The sequence below is a fragment of the Rutilus rutilus genome (genome assembly GCF_951802725.1).
Source record: "Rutilus rutilus genome assembly, chromosome: 18".
Lineage (NCBI taxonomy): Eukaryota > Metazoa > Chordata > Actinopteri > Cypriniformes > Leuciscidae > Rutilus > Rutilus rutilus.
In genome coordinates this window covers 17,927,839-17,945,797 of record NC_140231.1, presented here as the reverse complement: position 1 = coordinate 17,945,797, position 17,959 = coordinate 17,927,839, and the positions used below count along the sequence as shown (strand labels likewise).

At 37.5% G+C, this 17,959-nt stretch overlaps 2 protein-coding genes across 2 annotated transcripts; one reads left to right on the top strand and one right to left on the bottom strand.

Moving 5' to 3' along the window:
* Positions 1-204: 204 nt before the first annotated feature.
* mettl27 (methyltransferase like 27) lies at positions 205-7,982 on the bottom strand. The gene is made up of 6 exons (XM_084388160.1): positions 7,932-7,982; positions 6,733-6,854; positions 6,528-6,656; positions 6,284-6,419; positions 5,772-5,864; positions 205-1,093 (listed from the first exon to the last, which is right to left on the bottom strand). The coding sequence occupies exons 1-6, from the start codon at positions 7,978-7,980 to the stop codon at positions 888-890; spliced, it is 735 nt and encodes a 244-aa protein (XP_084244286.1). The 5' UTR covers positions 7,981-7,982; the 3' UTR covers positions 205-887.
* nf2b (NF2, moesin-ezrin-radixin like (MERLIN) tumor suppressor b) lies at positions 7,307-16,853 on the top strand. Its single transcript, XM_084388128.1, has 17 exons — positions 7,307-7,594; positions 8,759-8,865; positions 8,965-9,090; positions 9,199-9,321; positions 9,474-9,557; positions 9,646-9,714; positions 9,807-9,889; positions 9,971-10,046; positions 11,771-11,908; positions 11,987-12,061; positions 12,136-12,249; positions 12,920-13,042; positions 13,261-13,478; positions 14,065-14,167; positions 14,258-14,397; positions 14,482-14,632; positions 15,079-16,853. Exons 2-17 carry the CDS (start codon positions 8,776-8,778, stop codon positions 15,124-15,126), a joined length of 1,761 nt encoding a protein of 586 aa, XP_084244254.1. The 5' UTR covers positions 7,307-7,594; positions 8,759-8,775; the 3' UTR covers positions 15,127-16,853.
* The last annotated feature ends 1,106 nt before the right edge of the window (positions 16,854-17,959 follow it).

Here is a 17,959-nt window from a genome sequence, read left to right as displayed (position 1 = left end):
AACAACAACCAAAAATCTCAATGTTCTTCTGTTTTGCTTAAAACCTAAGTTGAATTAGCTGTTACAAGTTAAGAAATATAAAGTCAACACTTCCTGAATGCCTTCAAGTATGCCCTTGTAATATTTGTTTAGTCAAAACACTGTGATTTAAGACAGTTCTAAACTTTTCTAGAATGCAAGCTAATAAATAAACAGTGACATTTTGCTTACACATGTACATTTATTTCTGTCTGTGCTTGAAATATTGTGTAAATTACATGAAATCAAATGTATTTTCATGGTCTCTGTTAGGTATTGATATATGCACATATAGAATAATGCAATTTCAACATCATAACACCCAAAAATCATGACATTGGATTTCAACTACAACATTTTAAACTGGAATGTGTCCTGTAAAATATTCGTATTTATATTATGCACTCAAAAATCTAAACCGAACGTTGTTTGTGTGTTTTATTTATGTCACACGGCACCAACGGAAATGGCAGCTTCAAAAGTCTAGCGGTCGGAGTATCGAGGAGTGGCAAACTGAAAGGTTAGATGTAACTGGGGAATGGTAGATTTGTAATGAAACACCTCAGACATTTTCTCACGAAATCCTTTAGGTTCATGGACTTTACCTGAACAAAAACCTTAAAGTGACTGCACTGTGTACAAGTTCCAGGTGAAATAATTTAGTGCCAAAACACATAGAAAGATCACGTTTTGGCATTTGTCTTTGTTCTAGGTGCTTCTCTGGGGAACAAAAGTACTTTTCAAAACAAGTGATACTATGATTTATGAAAAAATGCTACCACCTGCTGGTGGAATAAGAATTCTGTAGAATAGCTGTGTGTGGATTACTGTGCAGATTTGGTCTAGCACTGGATAGCTCTTGTGTGATCCTAAAAACTTTTCTGATACAGATAAACGGCACCTGGAATGTACCCGCTGTCCTGTTCTGAAACAGCTCTCTCCCATTCCTCCACCTCAACAACAGTCACACGGCTCCATTTCTCCTCTTCCTCAAGTGCTTTGATCATTTTCTCCAGCTCAGCCTTGTACTCCCGGTTATCAGCGTTCCCTCTAGTAGTCATGCACACATAGCCGCCTGTTACACAGAATGATGGAGTTTAGGAAGAATCACGTTCTATTCAAAATCTACAACAATGACATCACATCAATTAAACCATTATATTGAATTAGACCAACTTAAAACACTTAAAGGGGTGGTTGATTATGATTTCACTTTTTTTAACTTTTGTTAGTGTGTAATGTTGCTGTTTGAGCATAAACAACATCTGCAAAGTTACAACGCTCAAAGATCAAACCAAAGGGAGATATTTGCTTTTTAAAAAATTGCTTTTTAAAGGACTACAACAAATGGCTGGTAGGGACTACACGACATTCCTCCCGGGTTAGTGACATCACTAACCCTAAAATTTACATAAACTCCGCCCCTGGGAACACAATTTATAGATTATCAAGACAGAGGGCCCTATTTTAACGATCTGAAACGCAAGTGTCAAAGCGCAAAGCGCAAGTAACTTTGTGGGCGGGTCTTGGGCGCTGTTGCTATTTTCCCGGCGGGATAAATGACTCTTGCGCCTGGCGCAAATCTAAAATGGGTTGGTCTGAAGTAGCTTCATTATTCATAGGTGTGGTTTGGGCGTAACGTGAAATAAACCAATCAGAGGGACATCTCACATTCCCTTTAAGAGCAGGCGCGCTTGTTCTAAAGCGGACTCCTATTATAACGGCGGATTTGCCAGGAGCGGTTCACAGCCAAGGAGAGCAACGCTCTCTATCGTAATAATGTATGATTTGCAAAAATGAAAACTGCTGCTTCTGTGTAGATGAGAGAATCAAAGAGTGTGTGTGTTGTGCACACGCTACATTGATTATGGCCAAGCATGCGCCCTTAAAATAGTATATGAATAACATGCGCAACGCGCCACTGACTTTAAACTATTTTTTCCTGGTTAGTGGCGCAATTGTTTTCTAAACCTGCAAAATAGCATGAAGGAACGTTTGCGCCGGAACACGCCTCCTCTTTGCGCTGAACCGCCCTGGGGAGCGCAAGTGTATTTCCTAACTTACCGACGTGCGTCTGTGGAGGGAAAAGCGCGCTTTGCGCGGGTGCAAAATAGGAATGATACATGCGTCGCTGTACAAAGTCAATTGCGCTGGGTGCAAGATAGGGCCCAGAATATGCTAATCAATGACTAGAAGATAACTACACATAAGCTACACAAATTCATCAACTAACCATTCAGAAATGTCCTGTTGCGTTCTACATGTTGTCACTTCTTGAGTCTCTCCATCTTTCTGACTTCGGTTTGAACATAAAAGGCTAAAAGTTTTTGAAATTTTCAGTGCATGTCTGTGTGAGGTAAAAGAACAAGACCTCTTGAAGCTCCGCCCACTGTGGCGGGGGCAGCAGCTCCAGTGTTGTCAGATTAGAAATGTCGAAGTATCGTACCAAAACCTAAAAATTATCGTTTTTTGAGAAAAATTACCGTACACGAACCAAACGCATAAAATATAGCTATTTTCCAACAATTTTATTTTCCAATTTAATTTTACAGCCAATTTAAACAAGCTGTGTAATATGCTCACACTCACACTAACTGGAGGAAGTCTGGCTACTTAACTTTTTTTTGCCAAAGTGTCCTATATGTTTGTGGCCTATGCTTACTTTTCCACTGCTCTTCAGACTCTGCCTTCCTCTTCGCCCCTCCACTGTCCTCACCTTTCTGAACTCATTTTTTTTAGCACTTTAATGCTTCGTTTTGTTAAACTGATCAAAATTGAACTGTCGTCTTCGGCAAAACTGTAGTGTTGACACCGTGTGGTGCCTGTGTGTGTGTGTGTGCAGGCAGGCGGGCGAGCCTGCGAAATGATTCGGGGTCAGAGAGAGAAGCGGTAGGATGTGTGTTTGGACGAACGACTGAAAACTCTGAAATTATCGTACATTATGGGAATTTTTTCATTATTGATCGTACATCGTACAGAGGTCAAAATTATCGTACAAATACGATAATTATCGTACATCTGGCAACACTGAGCAGCTCTTTTGCATTTAAAGGGACAGACACAAAACAGTGCGTTTTTGCTCACCCTCAAAAAGTGACAATTTTAACATGCTATATAAAAATATATGTCGGGTATTTTGAGCTAAAACTTCACATACACACTCCAGGGACATCAAAGACTTATTTTACATCTTGTAAAAAGGGCATTATACCACCCCTTTAAAGGAGAACTCCGGTCAATCTGGCGGTGAATCTGACTGCAGTAGATGTGAAAGATATGAATAAAAATGATGTTATTTCAGCCAGTGCACATACCTATATTTTCTTCCTGTTTTCGGTCGAAGTCCACAGTAGTCGATTGTCGAGTTCGGGCGCATGATCGTACGTACTAAACCTATGCGCGTGAACTCGACAATCGACTACTGTGGACTTTAACCGAAAACAGGATGTAAATACAGGTATGTGCGCTGGCTGAAATAACATCATTTTTATTCATATCTTGCACATCTACTGCAGTCAGATTCACCCGTGTTCACTCTGAAGGAATCACTCACATGGCTGTGCACTTGTAATGACACATCAAGGATGTTAAGAGGCTAAAAGCAGGTTTAAAACTTGCCCCATTTAAGTCCACAGGGTATAAATTTCAAAAAGAGGATAACACGGTGTAGGCAACACCGATTTTTGTCGTTGTTCTCTGTACTGACAGAACTCCAAATTTACAAAAAAATGAGCTCAATGTTAAAATTGACCGGAGTTCTCCTTTAAAGTTCCTTAAAGGGATAGGTCACCAAAAACGAAAATTTGCTGTTAATTTACTCGCCCTCAGGCCATGCAAGATGTAGGTGACTTTTCTTCAGTAGAACAGTAAAGAAGATTTTTAGCTGAAACCGTGGTCCTCTGTGATTCATATTACAGAAGTCAATGGGTGCCGTCACTTTAAGAGTAAAAAAACAAAACAAATTAATACCCGCCACTCCTGACGATACATTGAGATCTTAAGAAGTGAAACGATCAGTGTATGCAAGAAACTGAACATTATCTACAACATGTTTACATGTAAACCACTGCCTCTGCAAATGGTCCTGAGCACAAACGGTCCTGGAGCACGAGCTTCCTGTCGCATAATGACGTCTGCGCAGTAGCTCAAATGTTGGGAATCTGTGAAAATTCATTCTTCCTGATTGAGATTGCGCAAGCGAATGTAATCTTAAAGGCATGGTAGGTGATTTGTTCCAGAAACATTATTGTTGTGCTGGTCTCTAACATCCTGATAGCAATCATTAAAGGTACAATATGTACGATTTTTGTAATAAAATATTCAAACATCACTTGCACAGTGTGATATATTTCCTTCAGTTGTGTACTTACAATATCCCAAAAGTTCCCAAAGATTTTTAATTTCAGAGAAATTCCAATTTTAAATAATGGCTCATCCCTGGTCATTGTCGCCTGTCAATGACGTAATATCCGCGTTATCCCTGGTTTCCGCTCTACTGCCATAGCAACCATGTTACGTGTAGCGGCATGCTCACGCTGTTGTTGTTTCGTTCAAACATTATGGAGCACGGCAAGCAGACTTCGGGACAAAAGGAGAACTAAAACGAGGATCAGTATCAGCGTGGCGTTTTCGAGATGCCGAGAGCTCCACGTCCGCGACTAACTTCGGCGTGACAGAGACGCCGCTCTTGCATGTACTTTAGTAGACAGTAGAGCAAATGTACATAAAACTAATCAATGTTATATGTGACCCTGGATCACAAAACCAGTCACAAGTCACACGGGTATATTTGTGGCAATAGCCAACAATACATTGTGTGGGTCAAAATTATCGATTTTTAAACTCACAATTTTAATTCGTCAAATAAACTGACCTGTGTGAGTATTAATTCAGCACTTGCGGGTAGTTCGGTAGAATTAAATGTCCTTTTTCCTTTATATCCGTGGGACTCGCGTGTGACGCTGATATCTGTCTCTCATTAGTAGTTGCGACCTGCTTCATACCACAGTCATGTTAAAAACATCAATGTAGTCACTCATCCATAAACATTATTAGATCCATCAGCATGACGATAAGTTCCATAATTCCGCTTATGCGTCATCAACCTAAGCCTTTGTTATTGTAAGAGGTTAGCGACCCCTAGCGGCAATTTTTTTTTTTACATATTGTAGCTTTCAGTTAAGTGGTCTAAATGTATTTATATGTATAATAAATAAATAAATAAATATATAAATATATATCGTCTGTGGAAGGTGTAGGACCATAAAATGTTTGTCCAATCATTCCCCTCGTTCCGATGTCCTACCTGCCATTATTATTATAATGCTTTGAGACATGAGGTAATTTAACGCCATCTCTCATAACATTTTTGTTTGTTCCCTGCTGTACAAGTTCATGCGTGTTGGAGGAGGTGTGGTTTTGGAGACGCTCTGAAGGGAGGGTAGGATCTTATGATTTCAATAGCCAAGCTGAAAATTGCCTACCCTACCTTTCATTTTTCATATAGGTTTCGGCATCCAGGAAAAGCACAAGTACTGTATGTACCATTTTGATGAACAATACAACATACGTGTCTTCCCTCTATGTTGTAAACAAACACAGAGTCAGCTCAAGTGTGCGTTTGCTCTAAACTGAACTGCATCTGAACTGCATTTCACTCAAAAATGAACGATCCCTTTAATAACAACAACACTAAACATGCATTTAACTACATGCATGTATTTCGTGTTATTAATGTGAAATGCACAAGTTACCTGGTTTTGTAGCATCCCAGAGCTCTCTGATGACTGTCAAAGGCACCTGCCCAACGCTTAGAGCTCCAACAATTATAACAATATCATATGATTCTGAGACAAAGGAGAGAATCAAGTCAAAAATGCAACAGTGCTAATCAATTTAAATATCAATGTTTATATAACAATAGCAAGTTTTATTATTCAGATGATTAGTTATAACAGCTAAAACTTGGGGAATCAAAATGTGGATTGTTCATGTGCATATTGTCCTATAGATTAAACCAGCAGTATATTGAGCAGATTAATATTAACAATTAAAGTTCTGGTTTTAATAACATTACAATATAGAACATTACATTAATATACATTAATGTGAAATGTTTTTTTGTTTTTAGTTTTTTTTACAAAAGTCTGAAACTGAAAAATGACTTTAAAACAGACACTACCAATGAGTAAATACAAATTAATCAGTTATATTTAGACAGTAAAAGGACAAACATTAAAGTTCACAGGGTAGTATGGTTCATTACCAGCTTCTACTGAAATTGCATCGTGACCAAGCAGGCACTGCTTAAGTTGCTGATAAAGTCCAGTTTTCTTTGCCAACTCCAGCATCGTCAAACATCCATCTACTCCAACAAAGTGATGGAACCCCATTTTCTTTAACTTTTCTCAAACAAATGTGATTAAGAAAATAAATGACATCACTCTTTGCATTAGCAAGCTTATCACATTCTCTTGTGCCCACCAGCATTCGAATAAAGCAATGCTTACATGTGCAGAGACCAGGCCTGTTCCACAGGCCACATCCAGGACAGTGGCCTTCTCTCTGTCACCTGTGAAAAATGAGCTCACACACTCAGCCGCTAACAAAGGGGCACGGTAATCCAGCAGCGCTACATCCTGAGAAAGCAACATTATTACAGATGAAATTGTTTTCAAAAAGGTACTAGGAAAATTACTCCTGCCTTAAGTTTACCTGCTCATAGGTCTCAGCCCAGGTATCATAGAAGCCAACCTTATCCTGGGCCCCTGTGTTTTTATGAGCTGACAGGATCACATTCCTCACATCAGAAAAGGTCCGACTGGTGTTCGCCATTCCTTTAGGGAAAATTAGACAGATTCAGTTACTCTTTAGGGCAGTTTCTAAGGAGAGAATATTTTTGACATCTTTACAAGGCATGAGATAGGCTACTATAAACATTGCATGTGACAACATTTATGTAAAGGTTAAATGTTTGGATAAAATTTGGATTTTATCTTTACATTTGGATAAAATCTTCTTCTAAAATGCATAATTTAATGTAATTATAAAATGTAATCTACATATTGGCCTACCAATTTACAAACGCAAACTGAGATTCTGACACAATATTTGATGATAATACGTACAAAAGTATGATATTTCTTAATAAACCAACTAAATGAACTAAAAAAATTAAAAAAGACTCAGTTCCTCATTCAAATGCAGTTTATTTATGGAGAGAGTGGACAGAAATGAAATCACTGTAGTACTACAAACTCCTTCAACTGTTATTCTATGTAACGTTACCGGTAGAGGGCGGCAAAGAGAATCAACAACAAAGTGCTGCTAACTGCTAACTCCCTATCCAACACATTCTACTCAAGAAAACACCAGATTTATATTCCACAACCGCCCAACTTATGGGTCAATAAGAAAATGGACGATTTTTAAGAGTTTTATACACTTTCTGACTCGTTTATAGTGATTTCCATGTACGTTAGGGGAACGAACCAAATACGGTTTACATTGTTGTGGTTTAGAAAGACTGGAAACTCCGAGCCGTGGATTGGGCCTGTTTCAACACAACCTATTCAAGGTAACGTCAACTGATTGTTATTTAGCTGGTTTCATTCCCAAATCTTTAAAAATGTTCGCAAATGATTTCTGTACCGTTTAAAGTGCCATTGCGCAGCTGCACACGGAGAAGAGTAACGTTACTTTTTATGTCAAGATTTAAGAATGAAACTCAAGCTCTGTGAAGTCGTATTCTTCATGCTAGCTCGCTATAACATGGCAGACTGTGTAAAATCTGACTCTAAAAGGGTGAAGACTAATAACATGTACCATGAAAATGAATAGAAGTAGTTAATCTACGTAGTATTGTATGTGAACAAACAATTTATTAGCGTATTAGCGCCTTAACGTTAACTTACCTGCGGCAGGTCTCATGCATCTGCCATGTGAAAGTAGCACTGCACTCATGATAGTGCATGCAATAAGTTAATTAATATATATATATATATATATATATATATATATATATATATATATATATATATATATATATATATTGTATATATATATATTAGTTTTAACATGTTTTTCATTTATTCTTTTAGATATTAGATATTCGTTTTAGATATTATCTCCTGTATATTTCCTCAGCTGTACATCTGTTGTTTTTAAATGTACTTTATGAATAAATGTTAACTTTACAATGTGTAAAATGTAAAAAAAATTCTCCTGAGAACCATAAAAAAGTTTTGTGATATTTGTATTATTATTTGTTAGCCTACATTTTTTTTTGTAGCATAAGAAACAAATGGGATATATATATATATATATATATATATAATTAATATTTTAAGCTATTTCCAATTTTTTGATTTCAGTCTTTAATCTAACCAAAATTTTTCATAAAGATGATTCTCAACTATGTTACGAAAGATAACCGAATGATTTGATATACTGTTGTGTTTTACTTTATGCAATATGTGTGTAATGGCCATAAATGGGTAGTCCCGTTCTATACAATGTAGGCTATCTATGTATTGTATCTAAAGAAGAAGTGTATTAATGGCAGTTATAGTTTGGCAACATTTTCATATTTCATAGGAACATATTGATATCATTTATTTCTCTATTTACTTGTTGTGTCTCCCCAAAATGCCTGATAAACATGCTGAAAGGCCTTGTCTGTGACTGGGTCTCGGGGATATATTTTACTTGACTATCTTACAGTAGATCTTTATGTTTGCAGGTGCTTAAGAAGTCACAATGTCGATTTTGGGTCTAAAAAAGAAGCAACCAAAGACTTTTAAAGTCAAAGTCAGCACTATGGATGCTGAAATGGAGTTCAGTTGTGAGGTAACACATATGAACATGCATACCTATGTGTTTTTAGTTCTGTGGCCTGTTTTACCATTTTGTTACCATACTGTTTTTATGTTTATCTCCATCTTATAGGTCAAATGGAAAGGGAAAGATTTGTTTGACCTGGTGTGCCGGACCATCGGTCTGAGGGAAACGTGGTTTTTTGGCCTTCGATACACAGTGAAAGACACTTATGCCTGGCTGAAGCCTGATAAACGGGTGAGACGTGGTGGCAGAGCAGTGTGAACAAGTTCTGAGAATAATGTAGTTCTTATAGGACTTATAGGAATACCCTGATGAGTTTGTTGGATTTTTAAATCCATCTAGGTTCTGGATCAAGAAGTTCCAAAGGACTCTCCGATAACATTTCATTTTCTTGCCAAATTCTTCCCTGAGAAAGTTGAGGATGAGCTTGTTCAGGAAATTACTCAGCACCTCTTCTTCTTACAAGTATGTGGGAGTTGTTCTTGTGAATTGAGCATGATTTCTCTCCTTTTCTGCTACAGAATCCTCTTTTGGTGTTTTGCAATAATTAATCTTGTTTTCTTTGAGCAGAGTTCTTCTAGAGTTAAAATGAAGTATCTTTTTGTTTCTTTACAAAGGTTAAAAAGCAGATACTAGATGAGGAGATTTTTTGCTCTCCAGAAGCCTCTGTTCTTTTGGCGTCATATGCTGTGCAAGCCAAGGTAGGTCTCCATATCAGTGTTTAATGCAAAAATGCATATAATTATATAGTGATTATTAAATATTTCCTTTTTGTCTTTTTTTCTCTAGTATGGGGACTACGATCCAAACTTTCACAAGCCAGGTTTCTTAGCTCAAGATGAACTCTTGCCTAAAAGAGTGAGTAAAGGCTGTATACTACTTGAGAATTAACCAACGTTTGCATTCATTAAAATGACTTGTGTATTTGATTTATGTGTTTTATTTTCCAGGTGCTGATGCAGTATCAGATGACACCTGACATGTGGGAAGAGAAGATAACCGCTTGGTATGCTGAACACAGAAGCATCACAAGGTAAGACTGTGCATATCCTGTTGCGTCCATGTAAACTCTCTTCAACGTGAAAGACCCGCTACATTTATTTTGTTTTTGTAGGGACGAGGCTGAGATGGAATATCTAAAAATAGCGCAGGATCTAGAGATGTATGGAGTTAGCTACTTTTCTATTACAGTAAGTCTCTTTTTTTCCCTTTATTAAAATATTCTCCATTTGTACACTACTTGTAAGAAAGCTGACCTCTCACTAACTGATTGTTCAGTGGTGCACACAACATTTGGGATTTTGAGAATGAATGCTTCTCAAAACTGAGACTTTGAGATCACTTGGAAGGAACAATTTCCTCTTGGTATATTTTCGTAGATATTGTGTGTAGTTAGTTACCACAACATTTTAGATGATGTACAGTTAAAGGAAAAGTTCACTCAAAAATGAAAATTATCCCATATTTACTCACCCTCAAGCCGTTCCTAGGTGTATATGACTTTCTTTGTTTCAGCCGAACACAATCAGAGTAGAACTATGCAGTTTTTTTTAGCTTAATTTACCTTAACTGAACAGCTTCGGAGTCATTGGAATGATTATATGGCTTTTTTCGGGTTGAATGGTGGCCGTCTCGCTTCCCCCTAGCGCCTGTGAGCGGAAAAAACACCCTTGCAACACCCGCCGGCCTCAGCGTCAGGAAGTATCGCGTGATATCAGGTCTCGCGATGTAACGAATTGCTTTACGGCACTGCGCTCAACATTTATATGCTAGCCTTCTGTTTATCATACATACCTCAATGGACATGGCTGATGGCTCCGTGCCTTCGCTGGCTTCTTTGAAAACAAATGCACATGACCAGAGGGAGAAGATGGGAGGGGGGAGAGTCACCAACAAATTTTTACGACAGTGTTGTCAAATATCTATTCCGAAGCTGTAGGGGGAGCTCTATAGAGAAACCTGCGAGAAAACAGCGAAGAAATTGCCAAAACTGCATAGCGCCGCTTTAAATACTATCTTCTCTCGTACATTGTTGGTGTGCAAAGCTGCCTCTCAGAATGCGATCACAAATTTGGGAGGTGCTTAAGGGTTAAAAGAGTTAAAGCGCAAGAAGCTGTGAAGAAGAACTCAATGCGGTGCTCGCACTGACGAACACACTGCTGAAGCGCGCACAGAAAGCAGCGTCTCTCAGCATGCGATCATGGATCTCTTTACAAATATGGATACACGGATACACACAAACATATCAAAATGCCCATCGTGTGGAGTATTCAAGTAAACAGTCGATTATGTCTCATGTGAAAGTAAACGGTTAGGTGTGGATGTGTATCAGTATATTGGATCTGTGCATTCAGTCTTAAATTGACAGTAGCCTAATAAACCTGCTGATCTCTGTGCCATTAATGTTAATCAAACAAAAGGAAAAATAACTTGCTGCTCCTGAAGGAAAAATGTATATTTAATTCATAGAGTGAAGACTGCAGTATTTAATTTTTTACTTTATGATTATTCAATTTCTGTACTATTTCTAACTACATGTTAAATAAACCTATTGTACCTGAATTCACATTTTCGTTATATTGTATTTGTCCTAAATAAAATAAAATAACAAAAATAGCTAGGCTATATCATGATGTATATAGTTTTCGTGAAATAAAATTGATCATATCATGAAACAAGATTTTGTCCACCCCATGGATGCGCTTTTTGGAGCTTCAAAAACTCATTCACTATTCAATGCCATGACAAAGCTGGGAAGAGCCAGGATAGTATTTAATATAACTCTGATTGTGTTCGACTGATAGAAGAAAAGTCATTTACACCTAGGATGGCTTGAGGGTGAGTAAATTATGGGATCATTTTAATTTTTGGGTGAACTATTCCTTTAAATCTCTGCTACTTTGGTTTTACACAGCAAAATAAGAGGGACACAGAGCTGCTTCTTGGAGTTGATGCTCAGGGTCTTCACATCTACTGTCCCAACAGCAAGCTCAGCCCCAACAAATCCTTCCCATGGAGTGGAATCCGAAACATCTCGTACAGCGAGAAGGAGGTTGGGAGAGGCAAAAACAAAAATTAAAATCCAAAATTGGGACAAAATGATTCAAACATACCTTATGTCTCTTCTCAGTTTACTATCAAACCATTGGACAAGAAAAAAGAAGTTTTTAAATTCTACTCGTCTCAGCTTAGAGTTAACAAACTGGTGAGTTGCTTTTATGAGTGTTTCTGTAATAGCCGAATATCAGAATAGTTGCTCATGTCATATGTATATATTAGATATTACAGTTGTGTATTGGGAACCACGACCTGTTCATGAGGAGGAGGAAGGTGGATTCCATAGAGGTGCAACAGATGAAGGCTCAGGCCAAAGAGGAGAAGGCCAGGAAAAAGGTCTGTCATTTTTACTTCCATTCATTAGTTGAATGTTTATTATCATTAACCTTCTTCATTAACGATAGAGCTGAGTGGTATTGCATTTCTTATGAATCTTTATTAATTTAATTTATATTATGCTAATCAAAGATTAATTAAATATAATGAACATTACAACTATAAACATTAAAACAACAGAGGCTTAACAAACTAACTTATGCAATACATGTTTAGCTTCAGTATGGGCAGGATAAAGTACATTACCGTTCAAAAGTTTGGGGTCTGTAAGATTTTTGTTTTTTCAAGCAAATTCTTTTGTTCAGTAAGAGCGCATCTAATTGATCAAAGCTTTGTTCATCAAAGAATCCTGAAATTTGTTTTCTGCAAAAATATTAAGCAGCATAACCTTTTTCAACTAATAATAATAAGAGATGTTTCTTGAGCTCCAAACCAGCATATTATAATGATTTCTGAAGGATCATGTGACACTTAAGACTGGAGTAATGATGCTGAAAATTAAGCTTTCACAGGAATAAATTACATTTAAATTGTAATAAAAAAAAACGTTTGAATGGTAGTGTACATGAATTAAACAGTCATTTTTAATCTATATTAAAATGTTTGCCTCGTCTTGTATTATCTTGTGCCAGATCTCTGCCATTGGCTTATTATGTGTGTGTATATTTAGGTTGAGCGTCAGATTCTTGCGCGGGAGAAGCAGATGAGGGAGGAAGCGGAGCGGGCGAAAGAAGAGATGGAGCGTCGTCTGTTCCAGCTACAGGACGAGGCTCGAATGGCCAATGAAGCTCTTGTGAGGGTTTTGCTAAGCTTGAAAATTACTCTCTTTTCCCTGCCATCTTGTAATATATGTCCTCAGAGCCCCAGCAGTATAAAAGTATGTGGTCCAGATGTAAATTTGAGATGCTCAGCAGAGCTATTAAGGTGTAAACCATTGTCCTGGACTCACATTAGAATTCCATTCATGCTCTGACTGAGACTCCCTGAGCCTATTGGTCTCCCTCTCTGCAGCTGCGCTCCGAGGAGACGGCCGACCTTCTGGCGGAGAAAGCCCAGATCGCAGAGGAGGAGGCCAAACTACTGGCCCACAAAGCAGCAGAGGCAGAACAGGACAGGCAAAGGCTGGAGGTCACAGCCCTTAAAACCAAAGAAGAGAAGAGACTGATGGAGCAGAAGATGAGAGAAGCAGAACAACTGGCGGTTAAGCTTGTTGAGCAATCAGAGAGGAGGTGAGCCATTACAGTTGTCAGTCGTTGATACCAGTACCAGTGAAATTTCATCATTCTGGATACTTATTTCACAGCAAAAATTATTATGTTAATGAACACACTTTTTTGTTCTAAAGGTTAATATAAATATTAAAGGTAGCACTTTATTTTACAGTCCTGTTCCCCATGAACATACTATGTATTAATTATAGTTATTACAATAACTGGGTAATAACTAGAACCCATGTAGTTACCTTATATTACTCAGTACTTTCTTAGGTAAGCACACTATAAGTACATGTAAGTGCACGTACTGTAAAATATAGTGCAACCATATTAACAAAATAAATGAAAACAATGGTTTCAGTTATTCTCTCTTATTAACATTGTTTCAAGTTTTCAATTAATTATGAAAAAAAAGTAACTTACTCGATTTTTCTTCATTAAAAAAAGTTTTACATAAATATATTTGAAATTGAAAAATGCTCAGTTATTATACTAAAATATTTGACCTCTCTGTGCCATGATTGACCAATCAGAATCAAGTTTCACTGAGAGCCTTTTAATTAAAGAAGTTTAATTCTTGTCTTGTTTTTGTGGCGTTCAGACTGAAGGAGGCAGACCACCTGAAACAGGATCTGAATGAAGCTAAAGACGCAGAACGGAGGGCAAAGCAGAAACTCGTGGAAATCACCAAAACAACATATCCTGTAATGTTGCTACGACGTGTATCAAAAGTATTCTGCTGTTTATTGTCCACATAATGCGTTTAAAACATGTCATTTGTGTCATGTGCTCAGTTAATAGCAGCATACTCTAGCCCTCCTCCACCCACTGGGCCAGAGAATCCAGATTTGGCTGTAGACATGGGCGGCTCCATCCGAATGGACTTCAAAGACTCTGATATGAAAAGACTTTCGATGGAGATTGAGAGAGAACGGTATACACTTTATCATGTTATGTCTGAAAAACTATTGAAAAACTAAGCTGGATTCAAGCTGCTGTGTTCTTGTGTGTGTCTCAGGCTAGAGTACATGGAGAAGAGCAAACATCTTCAAGACCAGCTGAAGGAGCTCAAATCAGAGATTGAATCCCTTAAGCTGGAAGAGCAGCAACAAGCTGGAATCTACAACCTCAGGAGTTACACAGAACCTTCTTATATTCCCCACAGCAATGTAAGAAACACTCACGCATACTGGGTACTCATGGAAAATAGGCATTGTTACATAGTCATGTAATATCAAACAAACTAGCTAAACCGTTCAAAAGTTTTTCAACAAACGCATGTTAAATTGAACAAAAGTGACAGTAAAGACTTGAACAATGTTACAAACATGTTACATTTCTATTTCCAATAAATGCTGTACTTTTGAACTTCATTCTATTCCTCAAACAATCCTGAAAGGTACATTTTAAGCATCACAGCTGTTATCAACATTGATGATAGTAAGAAATGTTACTTGAGCACCAAATCAGCATATTATAATGATTTCTGAAGGATCATGTGATTGGAGTAATGACTGCTGAAAATTCAGTTTTCTCCAGTTCTTTTCATGAAATAGTTCACATTCCCCAAAAGAGTGTAACAATGTTCTTATTCTGCCGTGTCTGTCCGTTGCAGAGAAATTCTGCCTACATGGCTCAGATGGCCTTCTACGAGGAAGTGTGAAAGAACAATCCAGCCTCTGTTTCAGGAGCAGGAGGATCTGGAGGAACAGTTTGCAGCTCTCACTGAAGCATGCATGTACATCAAACCTCATATAGTGTGCTTCTAAAATTAATATATATCGTTCTTGTTTTTGAGTCAGCCAGTTTGGCTTTGTGTACACCTCAAGTCGTGTTTTACTAATACCACACATTGTTTGGCTCTTTCAAGCACATGAAACTGTGTTTGTTCACTTGCCAAAAATATGTGCCAGAAATGCAAGGTATTAAGGGATATTTCAGATACAGATAGTGCCTTCAGAATGATTAAGTAAAGAAATGATAAACAGAAGCATGCAATAAGGTTGTAATGCCACCAGAAATACAAGGACTTACTATTACATTATCCTTCTATTCTTTTCCTATGGGATGCTTCATCAGTTTAACACTAGGTGCCTTTTACACATGCCACAGATAGTGGCTTGAACTACAGTATCAGTAAATTTCAATAGATTTTTAAGTAATTGCATGTTTGAACTTTGGATTGTGCTCTTTTTTTTCTGTATTTTTGAATATGTGGATGATTGATATTTTCCAGTACACTCCAGTGCCTTTTGAAAAGGCTTGCACTACTCATTGGGCTGGATGATTCTCTACCCATGCACTCTCTCACGTTATGGGTTATACAGTCATATAACTTGCTTGGTGAGCGTGTCAGCTGTAACTACTCGTATCATTTTCAGGAACAGAGGTAGATTGATGGCCTCTCTGTTTTGAAATGTGCTGTGCTCATCCATTTTGGCAGGAGACTCACACTCTTGAGTGTTTTTTTGAATCTGTGACAGTTTTTGATATAGTGATACACAGGCAGATTTATTGGTTTATCTACCGTTTTCTGTTCCTAAATCAACTGAAACTTGGATTTAGTGTTATGGTTGTGAGCCATGTTGACATTTCAGCACATTACATCTGAGTAACATTTCAGATCTTGTTTTTTTTCCCTTCAAATATTATAAGGATTTGTTTTGAGAATGTCAAAATGTCCTTTGTTTCAAAATGCCGTGTATGCAATTACACAGGACACATACATTTTGCACTCATTTTTTGAATGTTTTGAATGCTCTTGAGTATAAAGACAGTGAATTTGTTGCAGAGATGTTGGTTTGAGACAAATTAACCTGTGCGCTCATAAAGGGATGAGTTGTTATGATAGTGGAGTTTTTAGGTTGTAATGCCTCATGTTACAGCTGATTGTATATTTATCAGCATGATATTTTTGCATCAATAAGAGACCAGCAAAATACATGCATTAAAATGGATTATGGAGCAATATCTTTTGTAAGTACACTACATGCGTTGCGAAGTCGTAGTTAAATAGTGGAAGACATTCCTGTTAACGTCAGCATGACTGTGCACACTAGCTTGAGATGCCTTAAGATAGAGTGACTTCACAAGGCAATTGTTCATGTTTTAATGAATGCCACTAAGTGCCCGGTTTATCTTTTTGATTTTTATTTGTTGCTGTTTGTCTTTATCCAGTTGCACCACATAAAGAATTTGTTTTTGGCATGAATTTCACAATGTCACAATCAACATGGATGGCTTTGACTTCCTTTCAGAGCACAAGCTGCCTTTAATGATGTGTGCCATGCATTCAGACACAGATTGTCCATATGAATTGGACGTAAAGCAAGCTCATGTGCAGTGAATTGTAAACTGATGTACAAATAAACTGCAAAGATGCATTTAAGAGTTTTAAGGGGTGCTGGAACCCTATTGTGTTTGTACTGATTTTCTTCTTTTTTATTGACCTCCAAACTTGGCAGGATGGTCCAAATTGTGCGCCGCCACTCAGTCACAAAGAAAGACACGTCTGAGTGGCACTAGGTGGCGCTATAATTAGGCAATTTGCTCTTTGGTTCTGAACCCTGGAATCCTACAGGCCGTTTTGAATTTACTGCAAAGTGCAAACCTATATTTTCTATTTCCTCCTAGGCCGTTGATCTGATCTTCACCAAGTTTTGCACACAGCAGCTAGGGGCAGTGGTGGCAAAAAGTAAAAAAAAAAAGAATTTGGATATGTTGAAGCGTTGTTATGATATAAGCAAATTAGTTTGTTTGGTGATGTACGTAATGTCCAAACTTAATGACATTTTATCCACAGATGCCAAATCGCATCAAAGTTGCATCTATAGGGGGCGCTACAACTGAAAATCCTTATAAGGTCATAACCGTATCTTCTGTGATGTTGAAAATGGGTATGCATCTTCTTTTATAAACATCCTAAGGTATCCTCTAATATGACTTGGCTACATAAAAACATGACCCCCAGCAGCCAATCAAATTTCAGGGTCTAATAACGTCAAATCAAAATGACCTACTGTTATGAAAGTTAATATATTCACACATCTTGTGAAAATGAGTATGTGTACCAATTTTTGTAAAAATCATCCATAAGGTGGTGAAATAAGCAAATTGATGTTTTCGCTAAGAACTCCACAACCGTGTGTGATATAATAAAAAGTCTTGTCTTTTTCTGAATCCTTGTTTTAAGTGTATATCTCATATTATGTGTATCTATAAAATACACTACATACATTATGATCACGTCTTACGACAGTAAACATTTTTACATGTTTTTTTTGTTTTGTTGAATTTAACAGTAAGATTTCTTTTGAAAGTTAGGGTACGTTTACATGACATCAGTGTACTAAAAACTGAGAAGGTTTTCCTTTTGTATTTTTTTTTTCACATACAGTTGACAATGACATTGTCAAAATAATACCCATTCACATGGATCCACGAAAACGATTAAAAACACTGTATTATGCTTACCAGGCCAGTAGTTGGCGATGTCT